We start from the raw sequence: 21868 nt of genomic DNA, 5'->3' as shown, positions 1-21868 counted from the left end.
GATCGGTTGACTTGATAATGAAATCCAAAATATAACTATAAGAACGTCTTCCTTTGAGTCTGAAGTCAAATATAGCAAAACCTATTGAAGAGCAAATAAGTTCAAAATAAATAATATTTATTTTATCTACATAAATTTGCGCGCTTCAAGTTTTATTAATACGTTGTTAGTGATTGGAGGTTTTTGACAGGTTGATCATATCTAATATTTATTCTAAATTATATCTTTTCAATTATATAAGCATTAATATAGATAATAAGGGAGTCTATAGAGAGTTTAGCCTGTAAACAACCCTCGACATGTCTTCCATATATACGCAAGCACTCAACGACATCAATAAGATAGATGGTAATTTATTTCTGCTTGGAATATATCCTTTTTGTTTAGCATTCAGCTGTCCTGAACATATCACCATTTCTCGACAAGTACCTCCGCATACCAGCTAGGTTACATTAATTAGTCTGACATGAACGGTGACAGGTGGAGATAAGAGGTTGATGGTTTACTAGCTATTTTTCATTAGTCTTCTGAGAAATACAGCCAAACAATTTTACTACAAATTCCGCGCATCAATAACGAGAAGCTCATTGTATGTATTGATCTCTTGCTGTCAGTACTACTGTTGGTACCCTGTCATAGGCACCATGAAAGGCGTTCTCTATTCCGGACTCTCATCTTTAATGGTAAGTTTTATCAAAGAGTAAGCGATTAGTTTTAATAAAGTTTGGGCCATTGCAGAAAATCATGGCACTGTTGGAATTGTAAAGATGACAGTTTAAGCCCTACTTGGCACATTAATCGTTTTTTTGCAAATACAGTTTTTGACTCATTAAATTAGTTTAGTTTTGCATAGACGAATACAATAATTTTAATATCTCAACCCATAGCAACAATATTCAACTTGTTTAAAATTAACACCTAAGGGTCATTTAAAACAGTCATGATCATTCTAAAACATTCTTTAAGTTAAACAACGCTAGTTCACAATTCGGAATATGTAAAAACTCGATGCTGTATTTGCTCTCAAACTATCTATTTATGGGTACTAAATACTGATAAAAGCATGTAAAGCAGACACGATAAACTACCTCCTTATCCATAGTCTAATTTTTTGTTGTTCAAAAATGCATAGAGTTTCCAAGATTTGTTATTTTTTGTAATTTTATTCATTTTAACACCAGATGTAGCTGTCACACATGCATTACATAAGTTCTTTTCCACAAGGCTCCATGCATATCCTTCTACCATTCATTCGTGTTTATTATGAGTTTTGACATTAGATATACTCCACCCTGGTACCAACCAAACCAACCTGCCCTCATCTAGTACTTATAGAGCTTATACTTAGAACCAAAGAGCTCTGGGTTTCCGAGCAAAAGGGCCTTTGCTGCCAGACTAATAATTTTTAAACCACCTTCACCGGGCGTGAACTTTCCCCCCTTCATTTAGGGTATCACTGTATGCTGCACACTCAACAGCTCGAATAAAATATAACCCCAATACGGTAACAGTAACATGTACCTTTTCATGAGTTATGGTTATAGCATAAAACTTATAGCATTTGCTAACACAGTTATTTCATGAGTCTTCTCTAGTCAGTCTTGTCTTTTACTATTGGTTAAAACTTTATCATTTATTTGTTGCTAATACTAGTATGCTAGTAGTCCTGTGCGCTGTGAGAGATTGTCATGTGTAATAACTATGTGCACAATTATTCTTAGATTAGAAGGGTGGCTTAGTCGCGCAGATGGTAGCGCTTGGCTCGGGATCTGAATATCTGTGTTTGATTCCAATCTACAATCTTTCGCAAATTGGAATTAAACACGGTGCAATCACTTTGCAGTGCAATTTTTTATCTAAAGTTCTTTGCGTGGGTTCAGATGAATGTTATTATAGTAAAAATTAAATTTTAGCATGCCGAGGGAAATTTCAAAAACATAATATAGTAGCTCTTTTAACAATTCAATTTGCTTACAAAAACTATAGCAGGAATATTAAATAAATTATAATAAACATAATATAATATAATATACTTTAATGCCAATAAAGTAATATATAATAGTATAATATATGATTAAAGTTTAAAAACTAAGCAGAGTTATCTTTTTATATAAGTGCTTGTAAAGTTTTGACTCATCTATCTCCATCTATAAGTTCACATGAAGTGAATATATCTGCAGACCTTCGTGTGACCTTCACTAATACCTTCTTGATAGGAATACAAGGCTCCTAGATAGTTGGCTATATCTTAACGTTACCAAGGTCAAGCACTGGCATCTCAAACGAACTTGAAAAGCCTAAAAAAACATGCAAAAACCTGTTCATGCCAAAATTTGATGCTAAAGGTTGCTTCCTTGAATACTTTGTTTTGCAAAGTGATCCGTGAAATATCCGTCAAACACACTAATTGTAGGCAATGTTCATAGTAGAATAAAGTTACACAGATGAGTATAGGCTAGGGCTAGTGGGTTAACTTCAAATAATTACCTTTTTTTGTTTTCTTATCTCTATTGTAGCCACTCCTTCTGGCACTTTGCTGCACCTCCCTGACCACTGCCAGGTAGGTTGACAGTTACTAATATTCCAAACAGTGAGTCATGAAGTTGGCAACCGTATGAGTCGTCTCCTCCTGTTAGCATTTGAGGAGGCATCATAGCTACATTTTCGTGAGCAATTCCTTGAAGGTCCAGTATGGTGTCTGCTTAGCCTACCTAAAGAATATGCTGTGCATGTTTTTATGAGCATTGGCTTGACATTTCTGTGTCCAGCGGCAAGGTCACCTCAACAATTAGAGACATGCCCAGTTGAAGAAAGCATTTTAAGGTTGGATGTCATTTCTGTCATCACCAGTGGTCTTTTTTGAAAATTGGACCTGTTGTTTGCAGGTTGAAACACTTGTTTGCAGGTGTTCTAAACTCCTAGGCCACGGCTGCTTTCAAGGTGCAACATTAATCAGCTATCGGCAGCTAAAAGTTGCGCATACAGTTTAGTGTTATTTTTTAATAGTTATCATAGAAAAATAAGTTTTACACAACCATAAAAACAGGAGTTCCAGAAAATTCTTAAAATGCTGTTAAATTTTCCAAGCAACCGATATCGGCAAAACTAAGAGCAATCAAACGGCTAAAAATAACATCGCTAGTAAAAGCTAGGTATATAATCTATTTATGTTTTGCAGCACCAGACCTCCTGCATGCTCTCTTCCACAGAATGCATTTCGGTTTGATTGCTTCAGTAGTAGATTTCCTCAACCCCGTCGACCACTACTACCCAGTCAACCGAAATCACCATTTCTTCATCCATTCCAACCATCACGTTCCTTGACTCCATTACAAAGGCTCAGAAACAGTGACAGACTCACAGGTAGATCTCAATTGTCTACAAACAAAAACTTGCAACCTATTCGACAACCTGTTCGGCCAAGAAGGCAGCAGTCAAATTTTCGAACTACTGTTCCGATGCGACCAGTCACAAACCAAACACCGACATTTCGACAAACAGCTGTTGCCTTTCAATCGCCTACATTTCGTCAAGGAGCAACGATGTTTCGACGTCCTACAACTCGAAAAAGACCCAATTCTCGTCTGACACCTGCACCTGACCGTCAACCTTTCACACGACCAAGGCCAGCCTTTCGACAAGCACCTGCACCAGTTCCCCAATCAGTAACCAGACGAACACCCAACTTTCGTCCAGCACCTGTTCCAGTTCGACAACCTGTAACCAGAAGAAAACCCAACTTCCGTCCAACACCTGCACCTGTTCGCCAGTCAGTGACACGACCAAGACCAGCCTTCCGACAAGCACCTGCTCCCATTCGGCAACCAATAACTAGACGAACACCCAACTTTCGTCCAACACCTGCACCTGTTCGTCAGCCTGTCACACAACCAAGACCAGCTTTCCGACAAGCACCTGCTCCTGTTCGCCAACCAGTAACTAGACGAACACCCAACTTTCGTCCAACGCCTGCACCTGTTCGCCAACCAATAACCAGACGAACACCCAACTTTCGCCCAATGCCTGCTCCCATTCGCCAACCTGTAACCAGAGGAAGACCAAATGTTCGTCCGACACCTGCTCCCATTCGCCAACCTGTAACCAGAGGAAGACCAAACGTTCGTCCGACACCTGCTCCCATTCGCCAACCTGTAACCAGAGGAAGACCAAATTTGCGTTCAGCTCCCTTACTTGATGATCGACCTGTAGCAAGGCAGCCAGCTATGCTACAACAGCGAAATGCTCAAAGAACAAATGGAGCAGCGATAGGTCACATCAGGAGTGAGCTGCATGGTATGCTCCAACAGGATGTGAGTATTGAGTATTCCGACTACTAAATTTTTATAAGAAGAGTAAGAAGGATTGCAGACAATTTTACTAGCGTTAATATTATTTCAAAAACATCAAAACAAACAGTAATATTTATAATGGTTAATGCTGAATGATATGAAGTCAAGACTCCCAAAGAAAGTTTGACGTTTTACTGAATGATTAAAATTATTCGAAAATATATTATATGAAACTACGAATAAACATTACACGTAGTGCTTTATGCAACAATAAAATCACCAAAGCTTAATTTTTGGTTCAACTTTGTTTCAAACGTACATGTAGCTAAAGAAATGACTCCAGCATATCTTAGCGCTAGCAATTGATAATAAACTGTCAGATAACAGATTTCAGGGCTGCGCCTCTTCTATTATGTCAGGGAAGCGTGACTTGACCAAGATAAATGGGCGCATTCTTCCATGTTTAATTAATGAAACAAGTTTGGTAAGGCCATCTGTAATGTGATCATGTCATTTGCTTGAGATTGAGGTAAATTAGTGCTTAAGCTTTGTGTTTCCTTTCTTGATAAATGAAAATGTGGTTTGTGGTCTAGGTCTTTACACTTCCATCTTTAATAGAATTAGAATCTTTGATCTAAATTTTTTTGGCAACTCCAATCAAGTGGTCAAGTGCAAGTACCACCACGTGCTGCGTAGGCAAAACCTGATTGGCTACTTAATATTCATGACATCTATTTCTGCAAGAGTTTCGTGTTGGGTTGCTGTAGGCTTGAAAAAGGATGACGTTGTCTCGTGTGGTTTAGGTTTGAGATACATGCATAAACAGTTTCCGCACATATCCTGTCATGCTTGGGTAGAGTTGGCTGAAAAAATGAGAGAGAGCCAAACCATTGAATTCCATATCCTATTACAAACAAATTGGATAACGGCGCAGATGGTGTGTTCAAACATTTACTCAGCCTCTTCCAGTAATTTTAAATTTTAAATTTAATTTTAAATTTTATTTTTGCATAAAGTCTTAAATTTGCTTGCATCGTTTAATGTATAGCTTTTATAGTTTTTCTACTTTTGCTATCATCAAGCCAATACACAACCAGCAGTTAGTTTTTAACTAGCAGTTTTAGAATGCTCGGTACTCGCTTGAGATGGCTATCAATCCTAACGACCTTTATTTTGCAGGTTACACGTATAGCAGACTGGGTGCAACTTGGTTTCCACACCTGTATTGGCGGCTGTGACGGGTGTATTGACACAACTAACCATCACAATAACGGTAAAACTGTTTTTAATTTAATGCGAGTTTTTCTCTCATAATGTCTCTGTTAGACCGGCAGACTTGTGGTGGAGCATACGTTGAAAAAAGACATACAATGGGTTAGAGAAAGAAAAAATATCACATTTTATGATTTCTATTGAGCCTGAACTTTGTTGTATTGGTAACTATGGTAACAGACTGGCTCATATTTTCAACATCTCTTTTGCAAGTTTTTACAAAAAACCTTCATAATTTTCTGACTCCATTTGTTGCCAAATTTCTTTTCGTAATTAGTATAAATCTAAAGCATTCTAGAACGTTCTAACTACTCCAAAATTCTGATAATCCTGTTGTCATGCAAATAAGCTAAAATTGCTAATTTTTTTAAATTAGGTGGAAGCAAACATAATTAATCACTTATTTCAGACCAGCAGAATAAAATAGAAAGCTGAAATCTTTCAGAAGCTAGATATTTACATAAAGTACTCATTTGGCCATATGCATAATAGCTGACCAGATTGTGGGTTGCTATGCCACCTCCTTGACAGGATAATAGAATCAACCAGTCATTTACATTAACAATAAACCAAACATAGCTTTCTATACATACGCATCTTCAAATAATTAATTCAAATAGGCAGCTGAACTGCTTATCGAAGCTTTGCATTTTGAGTACGAATGAGATGCATAATCTTTCATTGGAGTTCAACTAATTAATACTGTTTAGATTTCTGTTACTCTTCTTTGCACCATATGAATAATTTGTAGCAGTAATATTATAGAACTGATTTAACAAACGGTAATGATGATGAACCCACTTAAATATGATTAGTTAGAAGGGTGAACAATTGAAAAAGGAAAGGAAGAAGACTCACAATCTATTATGAGGTATAAGATCTCTAGCAGCCAACTATACCAGTTATATTGGTGAACATCGAAGAATCTGCTTAGAGTTGGGTTAATCTTGTTTGCTTGGGCAGATAGTTTTACATAACTAGCTAAATAACTAAAGTCAGTGCTTTGCATAACAAATAGAAAGGAAGATAAATATTTAGTAAAACGGATCGATGAATTAAGATAAATCTACAATGCATGTCGGCAGCGCTAAAGTTGATATAGTATATATATATATATAAAGTTGCACAAACATCAACTTTACAAATCACGCAACTCAAGCTAACAAATACAAACTTGATTAAAATTTAATAATCTTTTATTTATCTTATTTCAAAATTTTAAAAAATTGTTAGCTAGTAAATATTTTCATGAGGATTATAGTGGGAATGTAATATATTTTATTCTTATGCAATTTGATCTGCTAATGTTATAGCACTAACCCAGCATAAAAGAAAAGCATTTGATATCACTCACAACAACAGCCCTGAGCATGAGAAGAAAATTAAGATATAATGAAATTAGTTTCAACTGAATAGAAAGCTTAAACTTGCAGGGTTGGGCAACTCCTACAGAGAATTAAGAAATCTGCATTCTACACACTCAAGCAACATCACCCTAGCTGACTTGATAGCTCTCGCTGCTGTGGAGGCAGGAAATGAAGGACTCCGAGCATCAGGTAAGTAAAAGAGTATATTATAGTCTACCAATTAACCATGCAGGTAAAAGGAACACCAGATAAATCTATTATGAGTGGCACACGGTGGTGTTGTTTTGATGTGGCTGACTTACAGCTGCTAAAAGCTTATTTTTTTTATCAATGTATGTACTTCCATCAATATATGCATGTACCTCCATCAATATATGCATGTACTTCTATCAATATGTGCATGTACTTCTATCAATCGATGTACGTACTTCTATCAATAGATGTATGTACTTTCATCAATATAATTATGTATGTACTTTCATCAATATATCTATGTATATTTATCAGTATGTGTGTGTGCTTTTGTAAATATATCTATAAACTCTAATAAATTTGTGCATAGAGAAGATGAAAAAGTGTTACTAGCAAGTAATAATCTTATAGGGAAGGAGGATGCAGATATTCCGTACAGAATTGGTCGCCAAACTTGTGCCGACCCAGATGCTCCGAGAAAACAAACCCTCTTTCCGGAAGGACACGACCCGAATGCCATTGTGGTATTGATGAATGAGTTTAGCATTACCAGATTAGAAGCTGTTGCACTTCTAGGTAGGCATTTATCAGTGTGATGGAACAGAGGCTAACGAATTATAAAAGCTAACAGTCATTTTTAATGGCAGATGCAACGTTTTTTCCTTTATGAGTTATGCAAATGCTTTGTTGTGCTTTATATTAAAAAACAGGCTTTTCATTTACTAACTTCTAGGCTACACTACTGCTAAATTGGAAGATATTGCACTCGTTTAATATGCTGTTTCTTTGCAACAAGTGATAGGTTTCAGTTAGGGCCTTTAGTATTGCCAGCAGCTCAGTTTATACGTATAAATCTCAAAGTTTGTGTGTGATTTCATATGTCCAGCTATGGTGTTAAAATCTTGGAATGAAAAGCTCACATCACGCTGGATTTGAACTCACAAAGATTACAATCGCATACTTGAAAACCAATTATCTAACCATAAGCCCACGATGGCTCTTACAATTACATTGCTCTTACTGTATACCCTTGTCCCGATTTTACACCCTAAATGACGTATTAATTGACACATTGCGCCTACGGTTACAATGCTCCTGTAATAAAATAGTTTTTGCCTAACTATAAAACACAACATTTTTTTGTCCATAAAAAAGAGAATGCTTTTACTAAAAAATTTCTCTGGATAGTGTTTGCTATAATGTTAGACATTAAAAACCCAGCTTGCGTATTTTCTATAGCAGTTTTTATTTTTGATGTTATAATTTAAAGGCATTTTTACAAATTTGTAAATATCTTCAAGTCACGAGAATGTTTTTCCTTTAATAAAATCTTCATAAGAGTATAGTTTGAAGTGTGTCACTCCATTTCAAGTTTCTCTAAAAGACAACTGCATGGTTTCAGAAGGTTATAATTGATATAACTAGACTTACCATTCTAAAGCTAATTCTGCACTTAGCGAACAAAATATTCCATGTTTAGAGTAGTTGGTAGTTTTCAAGTTGAAGGATATTATAACACCTTACCATCTGAATGCTGTGATTGTAGGAGCTCACTCTTTGGGGCGTTGTACAGGAGCAAATTCTGGTTTCCATGGACCGTGGGACAACAGCCCCAACAAACTAGACAATGCATATTACAGGAGCCTTCTAGGTACTGACTGGGTCACAACGGTTGGACCAGGAGGGTACGATTCTTATATATCTGTGTAGTAATGTGTACACACGGTGTACACATTTGTGTACATACCTATTAATTAGCGTTAATTGTGGTAAAGCCAAATTTTAAGGCTTGATACACTGAGTATTCCTGAAGCTGGTGGCTAATTTTATTTAAAGTAGGAACTAGAAGCTTCTCCAAATTTGTTTCGGTCTATTTGAGAAAGTTCTATTCTGTACAAGTGAATAACAGATTTAGGGCAGACAAAAAAATGGCTGTTGACAAAAACATTGGAATACTAAAATTAGTTATCGATATCTAAATAGTTACTTTGGCATAAACGGAATACATACTGTATTCGGTATCATCAAAGAAAAAACATGGAAGAGTTTTGTTTATCAATATAAGCTCAACAAATATCTTTGTTTGCTTTATGATTTTGTTCATTAACTCTTTAGGTTTTGGTCCGAAGATTTGTTACTGTGAAACAGTGACTTGCATAAGAAAATTCATGAATATATGTCATAGTCTATTTGTTAAGTCCTTAATAACTTGCTATTCCAAATATCGTGCTGAAAACAGATAGTTGTTTTCTTACAGCAAAAACTGTGCATTAAAACGCATAGAATTGTTTTATATTGTATGCATAGTTTGTGTATCTATCTGTATAGTAATCTTCAACACAATGGTGAGTGAAAGTCTACATTCTACAACCAGAATCTTTTTATTACATTATAAAAACTAGTTTATAAAAGCGTTTGTAAAAAACTGTGTGTGCTAGATTTTTTCTAATGCGTTTGTTACACGCTTTTGAAGGGTACTCGTTGTATAATTTTGTAGAAAAGTTCAATGGACAGCGGATAGGAACAATCCAGACTCTCGCATGATGCTGAATGCTGACATGGCGACATTTAAACAGTTTACTGTAAGAGGGAATTCAAGTGAGCCATCGTGTACCAGCATGGCTTCCTGCACTGTTCCTTCTGTTGACGAGCCGACAGTAAGAAATCCCAATTTGTCCTCAATTAACTGATTGTACATTCCAATAATGCACAAATAACAAGCCAGTTTCTTATTATTATAAAGGTTTCTTTCTTTTCCTTAAAAATTTTGTTCCTCATTTAATATATCCTGTTATTTTCAACAATTAAACTATTTAAATTACTATTGTTTGTATGTTTTGATGCTCACATATTACCACTCTTCTAAGGTCGTGCAGTAATGCCAAAAGTGTTGTATTATCATATATATATATATATATATATATATCTATAAGTGCCATATTATCACATATATAAGAACCATATTAACATATATATTTATAAGTACAGTATGACTGCGACTCTAAGATGGGGCAGTAATACCAAAAGTACGTTAGTAAAACTGGTTAGCTAAAAAGGGTTTAGAATACATGCTATTTATCTATTAATTTTTTGTAGAGTTTAAAAACTATGAAGTAATATTATATTAAGTAGCAATTGTAAAAATTTAGCAATAGTTTTGTGTTAAAAAAGTGTTTTATGAGTTATTTGTGAGTCTCGAATTATTATTTTTTCTTTGTTATATCAGTCTAACTTGTATATTTTAATAAAGGTAGCATGTGTCGAACATTGGCTGCTCTAAATCACATTAAATTTAAATTAAATCAAGTTGTGGTCACTGTAACCAGTCACTTGTTACAGTTTGGAAGCTTGAGACAGCTTCTACCGATATTACCCATCATGACAATATAAAATGGGGCAACAAAACTTGCCTATTACAACCTTGTCTGTTACGTTTTATTGAGCAAACATTTCACTCTGATGAATTTTTGTTGCGCAACAGTAATGAACCTTGTAAGATGCTTGTTGCTTCTTTTAGAACCATATATATGGTACTCGTATTGCTTATGATTTAAAGATGAAATCCTGTTTGTAACGTATTATTCCGTCGGTTGAATATTACTTGTGTATCTGCAGGTTCGCCGCTACTCTCAAGATGAAAAAGCGTTTCATGAAGACTTCGCTAATGTTTATGTGAAGATGCTTGAAAAGTCAGCTGAAGTTTTGACTTTTCCATAAGAAAATGACACTATCTTTACCGTTATGGCATGTGCTTTAGCTAAAATTGTTTAGAATGTTAAGCTTAGTCAGTTTTTCTTGTGTTATTAGTGTTGTTATAATTTGTTGCAAATATTTTTAATATTGTCTTCGTTACTTGGTGTTTGTTTTTTATGTTACATATGAATTGGTTAGAATAAATGAAAATAAACATTCTGCATTTATAAACTATGTAATTCTATAATCAACAATACAGAAGCTTGAGAGGCACCAATGATATACAGCCCCACCAATGATATACAGGGGGGCTGTATATCATTGGAGGCACTCTTATTAGCCTTATAAAATTTTCAGGCACAAAATTACATTAAACATCTTTACAAAATTATGATATTGTGAAGCTTTTAAATGTTTGTAAACTTTTAATGACTGGGAAATCAAAATGTGAATGAATTGCAGAAATTAAAATAACAAGGAAATTGTGTTAATTGCAAACAAAATCAACTTTCGGTAATTGTAGCTTATAGCGAACTACATATTAACCAACATAATAACAGTTATAGGTTTAGTTTTGTTTTTGCGTGATCTTAGTTTCATGCGTTACGAAGAGTTTTGATCTCTCCGCCAATGAATTCTAGTTTATTGGGATGGGCAAATAACTCCGCAATTCCAAGTTGAGTTCTCCTAAAACGGAGCTTGGTTCTCCGCTAAGACAACTACGAATAAAAGGTCATTGCCATTTTCAGTCATCGCTTTTTATTTACCTGTTTTGTACTTGTACGTACACGATATTTCTGGTAGTTTAGTAAAACGTCAGTCAAAGTTGTTTGTCTATGTGAAACTTTGCATACGATAAAATTAAACGTTTGGTTACAATATGCTTGTATTTTGATACCCTTACACATATTCTTACGGTAAGAGTTAACGCGATGCAAATTTCTTATATAGCATCAGTTTTTGCTTCATTCCAAAACTTTGTATTAAAATTTGGAGGCTTAAAATTTTGAACAAAATAAATTTTTCAACAGAAATTAATTAGCAATGTTCATAAGTCTCAACGTGCACCGCTGAATGATGTACCACCTCTTAAATTCAGTCGATGATGTTTTTCTGGTCTGTTGATGTGGGCTGATACAAATAACCAAATATACATATTCATAATTCTTCCTTGTTTCTGCATGCGTAGTCATTATATGTGTAGCCATTATCTAATCATATGTTGAGGATGGGCCTGTTTTTTATTATAAACTCTTATGTACCTAGCTATTCTCTTTAACCTGGTTGAACTTGCTAGGCCCGTGTTCTAAGATATAAATACTCTGCCTGTATGGATATGTTCATTATTATGCACATTAAAAGACATACTGCAACCTTCACTAGATCATTCTACGAACATCAACTAGCTCGACTTCACCTGCATTGCACCAGCATACACATTGCACCAGCATACACATTGCATCAGCAAACACAAGTGCACCAGTAAGCATCATCTTCAATAAGCAACTAGGCTGACAATATCTCATATTACACCAGCATTTCAGATTGTACCAGTATCGCAGTGCTCCAGCAGGACAGTTGCAGCTCTCTGGTCATTTCAATTCGTTAATAAATAAGGTTGACTTGCAACAAAATTCACATTACAGTTGTTTGGTATCAACAGATTCACCATGTCTTACTCTGTTGTGTTGTAGGTGCCAGATATGTGGAAATGTGATTATAAACTCTTAAAAGCTAAAAAACGAAAAGCCGCCGTAGATTGGAATCCGTTTATTTCTCTGACATAGCCATGACAGTTTGGTTATTGTCTTGTCACATTATGTTCTCACGTGAATTGAAAGGCCAATAAAAAGCTCAATATAAACTCATTGTAGCACTAGTTTATGACAAACACTTCGGGTTTTACCGAAGACTCCGTATCAAATATAGATGCTCGCTACTTTACAGTTTTGTTTCGGCTTGAACTAATCGTCAAGTCGTAATCTGATCATGTGACCCAATACTTCAAAAATAATTTTTGGAGCACTTTTCCATTATCACAGGTGACCAACAGGCTTGTCATGATTATCAGACAATGATATGTACTCCTTCTAGGTAAGGTTAAAAAAATAAATGAATTTTTACGGTAAGTTATAAGATATCACTGCTAAAAGTGACAGCATTACAATGACGATAAAACAGACGCGTAAGAACAATCGACATGGTTTTATTGATCGCGTGAAGTAAATTTGTGAAAATATTTTGACGAATAAGGTTGCATGGAAGTGTAAACAGAAACCATCTACCACAACTACCTCACATTTGAGCCGTTTTGGAAAGAGAATCCAAACTACGGCGGTCTCGTGTGGCTGCGATTAATTGTTCGTTTTTGAGCTTTTAAGAGCTTGTAATCACATTGCCACATATGTTGCACCTACAACAACACATAGTAAGACATGGTGAATCTTTTGATATCAAATAACTATAATGTGAATTTTGTTGCAAGTCAACCTTTACGACCCAAAGAAAGTGATATTTTTCCCTAACGAAAGCAGCAACAAGTTAGGAGTTGTAACATTTTTAAAACACAAAATCAGAGATCAGACAACCCCTCTTAGCCTACTAATCTAAATCCACTTCATTGGTGGCAGCAGTGGGATCCAAGACACGAAGGTAGAAGACCAGGACACAGAATGCCAAGAAGAAGGATGACGACACATACGCCCAATGAACTACAACGATTGGATGAAGATATTCAGGATAGAGAGCGCCAAAGAACACAAAAGGAAAATGACCTTAGCCCAAGAGAGGAGCTATTATCCAGACTAGTGCAAATGATTACCAAGAAACCCAAATTCAAACCCCCTCAGTTCAGTGGTACTACTGATGTACATGTAGAGCTATTCATTTCACAATTTAATGACGTAGCAAAAGCTAACCTTTGAAATGCCAAAGAAACCACACTACACCTTCAAGCCTGTTTGGACGGACTAGCAACCGAATCTGGGAGAGGGGAGACACCAACAGAGTTCTATAGCAGCTTGCGGGGCAGTATGGCATGACAGCCCGCCAAACCAGAGACTGTCTAGACCAAATCAGGCGCACTCCTAAGCAGAACCTACATGACTACGGAGCTGAGATCAATAAACTAAACTTCGAAACTCAGTTCAAAACTTTCCGAACTTAGACCGCTGTGGAAAAGTTCCAGAAAGGACTAAACCACACCAGGATACAGCAACACATACTCGCTATGTCTCACCACACTATAACATATGCCGTACAGATAGCAGATAAATTCTTGCAACTGGACATCAAAACTAGAGTGAACACGATAGTCGATCTAAACCATTGTTCGAACAAGTTCAAAAGATTTCACCGGAGAAACTAGACATGATCCTAAAGAGCTTGAAGACTTTTATTACCAACCAAGCTAACTTGATGAGACAAACTAACAAATCTACCAAAGAAGCCACTCACACGGTCGGAGCATTCTTCTATTGTGAGAAGATAGGACATTAGGAAAAGGACTGCCAAAAACTAAGGGCAATAACAGTACAGACCCGCAAGCAGCCGTAGGGAAACGCCATCTGTTTGGCCCAGTAACTGGTTCTACTCGGCCTGGACTAGCGAGGACCACCAAACCAGACCTACCCAACATGAGGCAAGACAACCCTGTGAAGAGGACACACCTATACTGGAACCAGAAGCCAAAAGCTTAGCCAATGAAAGTTGTCTATACGTACCTGGCAAAATCGAAGGTGGAAAATCTGTCCACTATCTACTCGATACCAGAGCCAGTGACAACATCTTATCAGAACGAGCTTTTGACCACCTATCCTCCAGAATAAAGGACAGACTCGATGCACAAAGAATCACAGCATCAATGACGGATGACAGCGGCCTCTTGCTCTACGGACAAATCACTCTACAATGCCAAATACGCAATGTACCGGCAGAATTTTTTTTTCGAGTCGCAAACATAGCAGAAGATACCATACTTGGTATGAAGTTTCTCACAGATTTCCAATATCAGCTACTGATGAACAAAGGCATGCTCAGGTTAGGAGAATACCTCCTCACTTGTACAAGCGGTGAACCAGTTTGCTCGAAGGTACAAGTGAAACGGCTCACAAGTATTCTAGCCAACTCTGAATGCTAGCTTGAGTGTTGTCTCATCACTAAAACAACCACACAAATTGGACTCGTGGAATGTTTCAGCGCCAAGGACTGTGGATTGAGAATTGCCTCCACACTAGTAAAGGTCTCAGGAAACAATCGACAAATAGTAGTATGGTGTATCAACCCACACTGGACGTTCATCGACATCTGACCAGGCACAAGTCTCGGGCTGTTTAGGTGTCTCGAGGAAGAACAGATCATCACTACCACTACACGAAAACCTCCACCCCACAACGGTAATCCACCATGTCTAACACTCCATTGGCAGTGAGCCAACTTCTGCTGGAACAAGCATCCAAAAACTGCACAAATACACAACAACCCAATAAGCTTACACAGCTGATTACAAAGTATGCAACTACGTTTAGCACAGGAGAAGATGACTTGGAGGTGACTGAGCTGGTCACACGAAATCCCTACTCTGCCAGGAACTCAGCCTATCAAACAGGCGCTTCGGCGACTAGAGATTGAAAACAGGGGTTGGTGCAACATGGCCTGTTGAAACTAGCCGACAGCGCCTGGAGCTCCCCGGTAGTACTCGTTAAAAAGAAAGACGACTCTTTGAGGCTATGTATCAATTACAAAAAAATTTAATGCAGTTACCAGGAAAGATGCGTACCCACTACCACACATAGATAACAGCCTGGATGCACTGTCAGGTAGCATCTACTTCTCAACATTGGACCGTGTATCCGGGTACTGGCAGCTCAAGTAAAAGATGTTGAAAAAGTGCACCAGCAAGCATCATTTCCAATAAGCAGCAAGGCTGACAATCTCTCAGATTGCACCAGCATCTCCGATTATACTAGCACCACAGTGCACCAGCAATACAGTTGCATCTCTCTGGTAATTTCTACTTGTCAGGTCCCAAAAGAAGTGGTATTTTTCCCTTACCAAAACAGCAACAAGTTAGCAGTTGCGATCCCTTTAAAAAAGACGGTCAGGGATATGACAATCTCTCTTAGCCTACTAACCTAAATCCACTTCACTGTAGCACTTAAAGAGTAGTAATTGTATGCGGTTAAGGCTACGCTAGTATTAGTCGTTACAGACTAAGCGTAAAAAGGGTTTAGTGAATTTCTGATATTGTAACACACTGAATAAATATAAAACATTTTTGGAAAGTGCTAAAACAGGTAAGTGAACTTCACCTTTTTGCGATTTTATGCGGCCGTTTTTTCACTGCCTTATTTTGTAGCATAAATATAAGACATGATGAATTGGTAAACAGATAAGTTTAAATAAATGTCAACACTGTAGTTAAAGAAATGTTGATAAAGCTAGAAATTGTAGAAATCCTAACACATGGCAGGCTAAGATAACAGACGCTGATATATGGACTGGGCCCCATAAAAATTACAAAATTTTATTATAGATTGAATATTAACATAGGCTATACTAAATTGTTTTTTGATCAGTTTCTACCGGAGTAACTGTAATTTCAAGTTGTCCGTCTTTTCTGGAAAAATTTTATACTTTCCATCACTTGGCTGCCTATTTGTGCTATAGTTCTGAGCATCAAAACATGTGGTAGCTCTATGACTGCCTAAATTTAATTACTGATGTCATCCAAATATTTATTGTTGTTAGTTTTCAATGCAGACAGTATGCTATTTAGTACTGATTCACGAATAAGAAATTATTAACTTTGTTTTCTTCACACTTTTAAAGCCATACATCGTCACCTAACCTGTTATTTGTATATTTTTATTGCACGTTTTGCAAACCTATAATGGTACACGGTCAATGTTCATTTTATCTTGGACAGAAGCTGATTTCGCACACAAACATCGTTTTTTCCTTTTGGCACATGAATGTACATTCTAGATTGCAGCGATGAACTGGTTAAGTGAGTCAGCTTTGGAGAACAAAAAGCGAGAGCTGAAGCCTACAACAACCCTGATCACTCGAGCGGATGGGGTGCAGTATGTTGAGCCTCGGCCTAATGATAACGTCGCAAGCAACAGACGTAGTCGCGTCAATAATTTAAATTTAGATCTCAGCTCTCCAGGTCCCGGCTATGTTGTGGATGAGAAACCAGACTTACATGTGGGCCTCATAACTGAATACCTACTAATGGGTGAGGTATTACATTTACCTGCAACCCAATGCAGAGTTGTTTCATCATGCACTAGTATGAACCTTCGCTGTGATTCATTATTTTTGTTGGAATCTGCATAAGTTGAAGAGATTTCTAAAACAAAATCAGATTTAAAAAAAGCAGTAATATCGTTTTATTTGAATTATTACTATGTTATAATTATAATACAATAATAATAATGTGAGGTTAATATTAATGGAAAATCATAGAGATGCTTGCAATCTGAAAAGCTATGAATTGGATTATAATGTAGCCAACTGGCACTATGGAAGCATTTTCTGACAACTTTTGGGGCAAAATATGGTTGAGAGAGTATGGTTGTTGGAGTGTGATTTAGTTGTGAAGAGTGCATGTATGATTGGTGATTGGTTTTATAGTGATTAAAAACTTTTTTGAATATTTGGTTTATGACATAGATGACTGCTTACAGATGTAACATTTGCACAGCATTAATGTTGCCACAGAAATCAGTAAGATTACGTGTGAAAGTTGTGTTAATTAATATGGATGTATTTAAAATCAAATGATGTCATGATTTTTATAAAGTTGAAGAAATAGAAAAGATGAAATGATTAATTAGAGACAGGACTGGTATCACAGTGTCACATCAGTTATGTTTTTAGACAGGACTGGTATCACAGTGTCACATCAGTGATGTTTTTAGACAGGACTGGTATCACAGTGTCACATCAGTTATGTTTTTAGACAGGACTGGTATCACAGTGTCACATCAGTTATGTTTTTAGACAGGACTGGTATCACAGTGTCACATCAGTGATGTTTTTAGACAGGACTGGTATCACAGTGTCACATCAGTGATGTTTTTAGACAGGACTAGTATCACAGTGTCACATCAGTTATGTTTTTAGACAGGACTGGTATCACAGTGTCACATCAGTGATGTTTTTAGACAGGACTGGTATCACAGTGTCATATCAGTGATGTTTTTAGACAGGACTGGTATCACAGTGTCACATCAGTGATGTTTTTAGACAGGACTGGTATCACAGTGTCACATCAGTTATGTTTTTAGACAGGACTGGTATCACAGTGTCACATCAGTGATGTTTTTAGACAGGACTGGTATCACAGTGTCACATCAGTGATGTTTTTAGACAGGACTGGTATCACAGTGTCACATCAGTTATGTTTTTAGACAGGACTGGTATCACAGTGTCACATCAGTTATGTTTTTAGACAGGACTGGTATCACAGTGTCACATCAGTTATGTTTTTAGACAGGACTGGTATCACAGTGTCACATCAGTGATGTTTTTAGACAGGACTGGTATCACAGTGTCACATCAGTGATGTTTTTAGACAGGACTAGTATCACAGTGTCACATCAGTTATGTTTTTAGACAGGACTGGTATCACAGTGTCACATCAGTGATGTTTTTAGACAGGACTGGTATCACAGTGTCATATCAGTGATGTTTTTAGACAGGACTGGTATCACAGTGTCACATCAGTGATGTTTTTAGACAGGACTGGTATCACAGTGTCACATCAGTTATGTTTTTAGACAGGACTGGTATCACAGTGTCACATCAGTGATGTTTTTAGACAGGACTGGTATCACAGTGTCACATCAGTGATGTTTTTAGACAGGACTGGTATCAGTGTCACATCAGTTATGTTTTTAGACAGGACTGGTATCACAGTGTCACATCAGTTATGTTTTTAGACAGGACTGGTATCACAGTGTCACATCAGTTATGTTTTTAGACAGGACTGGTATCACAGTGTCACATCAGTGATGTTTTTAAAAAGAGATACACTTGAAACTTGATATGATTTTACTAAACCTGAAAATTGTTCCCAGATACAACAATTAAATAAAAACTGCTTAAATATATTCAGTCATGAACATATGATATAAGATAAAAAATATTTGTCATGACGACTTAATTCCCAACGTATGTTTGAAATTTTTTGAAACTTTATTGTTTAGTGAGTAAAGAAGAGAAAAGGCTGATAGAATTGCAAATAAAACATAAAATAAAACATAGAAGAAATAAAAAAATATAAATTAAGATAATAAAACTAGTGGAAATTGGATGAAGTTATGTCACATGTTTTTATCACTGTCTGTGTTTTGCCTATCCTACACTTTCGTTCACTTGTCTCTAAAATAAAGTCACAATCAAAGCCTCGTTTACAGATTACTGCTTTATTAATTCAGTTTTTACATATAATCCAGGTGTTTGCACCTAGATTTTTATGTAGTTTTATATGATGTATTTATTGTAATATGGCCTATAATTACTTGTAGTTTTTATCATTGTCATTTGAGATCTGGAACAAATCACAATGAAAATAGAAATGACATTTTGACATTCAAAGCAAATGAACTGAATAACCCAAAGTAACTGAATAAGAGAGTGACAGATTGCTTTCATATAAGGCATTGCATGAGGGAAGCACAAAATGATATTGTCCAACTTTTTGTCATTAGAGACTGACTAAAGACGAAGAAGAGAAAGGCGATGGAATTTCAAGATAATAATAATTCGCGCTTGAAAAGAGCTCACATACTCTTGCAGTTCTGTAGATTTCGACAATTGTAGCAATGAAAATTTCAACGATTATGTACTAAAAGAAAGATTGGAGTGTTGTCTTGGCTTCTGCACTTTCAACATACATTATAAGTTGACTATACGCTTGCTAAGTGATTAATCACTTATGGTAATAAGATCCATTACTGCAGACATACTATTCTTTTAATGCATTTTTGTTGCATACTAATGGACTTATATACAAGAGATCAACGCATTCGCCTTCCTAAAGTAGGAATTATTCAAAACAATTTTCAGTAGAATAAAGCATAATTGATGATACAGCTCTTTTCAAGACCCTTACATTAACCTGTGGTATGAACATCAACGCTGTATGGCCAATGTTAAGTTGCTCGACTAAAATGATGTACATTCACATAGATTATAATCACACCACTCTTACATAGCTCAGCAGATAGTTTTCTGCTTTAAAGCTAGCTCACAAATGATTTGTTTTTCAATGACTTACTCGAATTACTTCGAGTGTACTATTTCAACTGTAAACAAGAGTAAACGACTCCTAAATGCATTGTTTTTTAAATTTCTCACATAGCTGTAGAAAAATTTACTTCAGCAATTTTCTAGAGGTGCAAACATGTTCAAGAATTTGTAAAACTACAGTCTGAGCTCTTTTATAATTCATTGCAAGTTTTACACTAGCTGCCGTTTTGTCGCCGAATTAATGGTAGTGTCACTGATGTCACTCGATATTTTTAACAGTAACAATGCAGCAGGGTTTTAGCTGGATGAAACAATTCTAGTTTATTTTTTTAATAGTCTTGTAATTCAAGCCAGTGTATCTTATTTCTATGATAGGCTGTGACAAATTATCTGCACTGTGTTCTACTGAGCTGCCACATTTTTTGTGTGCAAGGTTTACTCTATGATCATTTGTAACAACACTGTTCCTTTGAATGGTTTCTCAAAACAAGTTGTGAAATTTATCAAGGGTTGTCACTGTTCAGGCCATCTTCCAATGACGGTGTCCAAGATAATGACTACCACAGGCCGACAAGGATTTAATATGGTATAGTAGTGGCTTTCATAGTTACAGATCTAATGTACATTTGGTCAAATTTTGATCTGCATTGAACCAGTGACCATTTGTCTCTTGTCTCCACTGGTGTGAGATTGTCGTTGCATTAAATCAGTGATTAAACACAGAACATATGACATCCTATTCTTAAAAATGAACAGCGTTGCCATTTTGCTTGCTAATTTTCACAAGTGTTATTGACAGCAGTCGAGGAAACACCCATCAAAAGGCTGTATGCCGAATTGATTTGCTATCGCTTACCAGGGGTAACATTTTTGGTAACCCTTTAAAACATGCATTTTGTGTGTGAAATGATATGACATCCATTAATATATAATTACTTACATTTTTAGGCTCTGTAGATGCTGCGTCAGATTTAGACCTGTTGTCAAAGCACCGAGTCAGTCACATATTATCTGTGGCTCCTCTGACTAACTATGAACCACCAGCCCAACTAGAACATCTCACCTTAGATATTCTAGACCTGCCTGACACTGACCTCAGTGTGTACTTCCCAGATGCATTCGCATTCATTGACAAGGCGAAAGCAAGCGATGGCCGAGTGCTCGTACATTGCAATGCTGGAGTCTCTAGATCGGCAGCCATAACCATTGCCTACCTCATGAACAACATGAGAATACCATATGAGGCTGCATGGGAGATTGTTAGATCAAAGAGACCAGTCATCAATCCTAACATTGGATTTATTTTGCAACTCAAAAATTATGAAGAAAAAATAAAAATACAACAATGAATTTTGTAACTAATTATATAAACGTTATTGCACACTGAGTGATCGGAACAAAGAACTATAGACGACTAGAGAAAAGAAATTAGGCAGTTCATTATTCTTTGGCAGCAATAATTAATACTTAAACTGATCATATTATGGCTCGGATTACTGATTTGTGACATGTTGCCACAAACATGATAATAACTGGGGGAGTTGTGTAGTAGCACAAAATCCGTGAGATCAGATCAATAAGGGTGACCTTGTTAGTATCCGCCACGTCTGCCCGACTGCAATGGAACAAGTCATGAAGACACTCACAATGCAAAATTATATCTTTGATATTGATAAATGTTGATTCTCATGCATTGTAAATTGTGAATGACCACCAAAATTGAGCCATTATTATTTGATACACAAAATGTTATTACATCCAGTCAAGACAAGCCAATCAAGACAAGTAAAGATTAAA

At 36.4% G+C, this 21868-nt stretch overlaps 3 protein-coding genes across 5 annotated transcripts in view; 2 read left to right on the top strand and 1 right to left on the bottom strand.

Moving 5' to 3' along the window:
* The first annotated feature begins 596 nt into the window (after positions 1–596).
* Positions 597–11034, top strand: LOC137407061 (uncharacterized). Its single transcript, XM_068093669.1, has 9 exons — positions 597–683; positions 2517–2560; positions 3179–4310; positions 5469–5562; positions 6995–7117; positions 7532–7696; positions 8667–8805; positions 9618–9777; positions 10736–11034. The coding sequence occupies exons 1-9, from the start codon at positions 645–647 to the stop codon at positions 10835–10837; spliced, it is 1998 nt and encodes a 665-aa protein (XP_067949770.1). The 5' UTR covers positions 597–644; the 3' UTR covers positions 10838–11034.
* Positions 11035–16807: 5773 nt separating this feature from the next.
* Positions 16808–21432, top strand: LOC137386079 (dual specificity protein phosphatase 19-like). Its single transcript, XM_068072757.1, has 2 exons — positions 16808–17051; positions 21020–21432. The coding sequence occupies exons 1-2, from the start codon at positions 16808–16810 to the stop codon at positions 21418–21420; spliced, it is 645 nt and encodes a 214-aa protein (XP_067928858.1). The 3' UTR covers positions 21421–21432.
* The window catches only part of LOC137386078 (uncharacterized), a 36181-nt gene continuing 35665 nt past the window's right edge, over positions 21353–21868 (bottom strand). For all 3 annotated transcript variants that reach the window (XM_068072754.1, XM_068072756.1, XM_068072755.1), the window contains one exon: positions 21353–21686. In XM_068072754.1, coding sequence (XP_067928855.1) covers positions 21663–21686 — 24 coding nt within the window. In that variant the 3' untranslated portion in view covers positions 21353–21662. The remainder of the gene's footprint in view (positions 21687–21868) is intronic.

The sequence above is a fragment of the Watersipora subatra genome, chromosome 1 (genome assembly GCF_963576615.1).
Source record: "Watersipora subatra chromosome 1, tzWatSuba1.1, whole genome shotgun sequence".
Lineage (NCBI taxonomy): Eukaryota > Metazoa > Bryozoa > Gymnolaemata > Cheilostomatida > Watersiporidae > Watersipora > Watersipora subatra.
Note: the sequence above shows the minus strand (reverse complement) of the source record. Positions and strands in the feature narration are given on the sequence as shown.

Bases quoted from the DNA above. Each gene is read 5' to 3' on its own strand.
- LOC137386079 (XM_068072757.1), top strand. From the start codon at position 16,808: ATGAACTGGTTAAGTGAGTCAGCTTTGGAGAACAAAAAGCGAGAGCTG. The intron at 17,052-21,019 runs GTGAGGTATTAC...TTACATTTTTAG, and splicing joins AACTGAATACCTACTAATGG to GCTCTGTAGATGCTGCGTCA.
- LOC137407061 (XM_068093669.1), top strand. From the start codon at position 645: ATGAAAGGCGTTCTCTATTCCGGACTCTCATCTTTAATG. The intron at 4,311-5,468 runs GTGAGTATTGAG...TTTATTTTGCAG, and splicing joins ATGGTATGCTCCAACAGGAT to GTTACACGTATAGCAGACTG. The intron at 7,118-7,531 runs GTAAGTAAAAGA...ATAATCTTATAG, and splicing joins TGAAGGACTCCGAGCATCAG to GGAAGGAGGATGCAGATATT.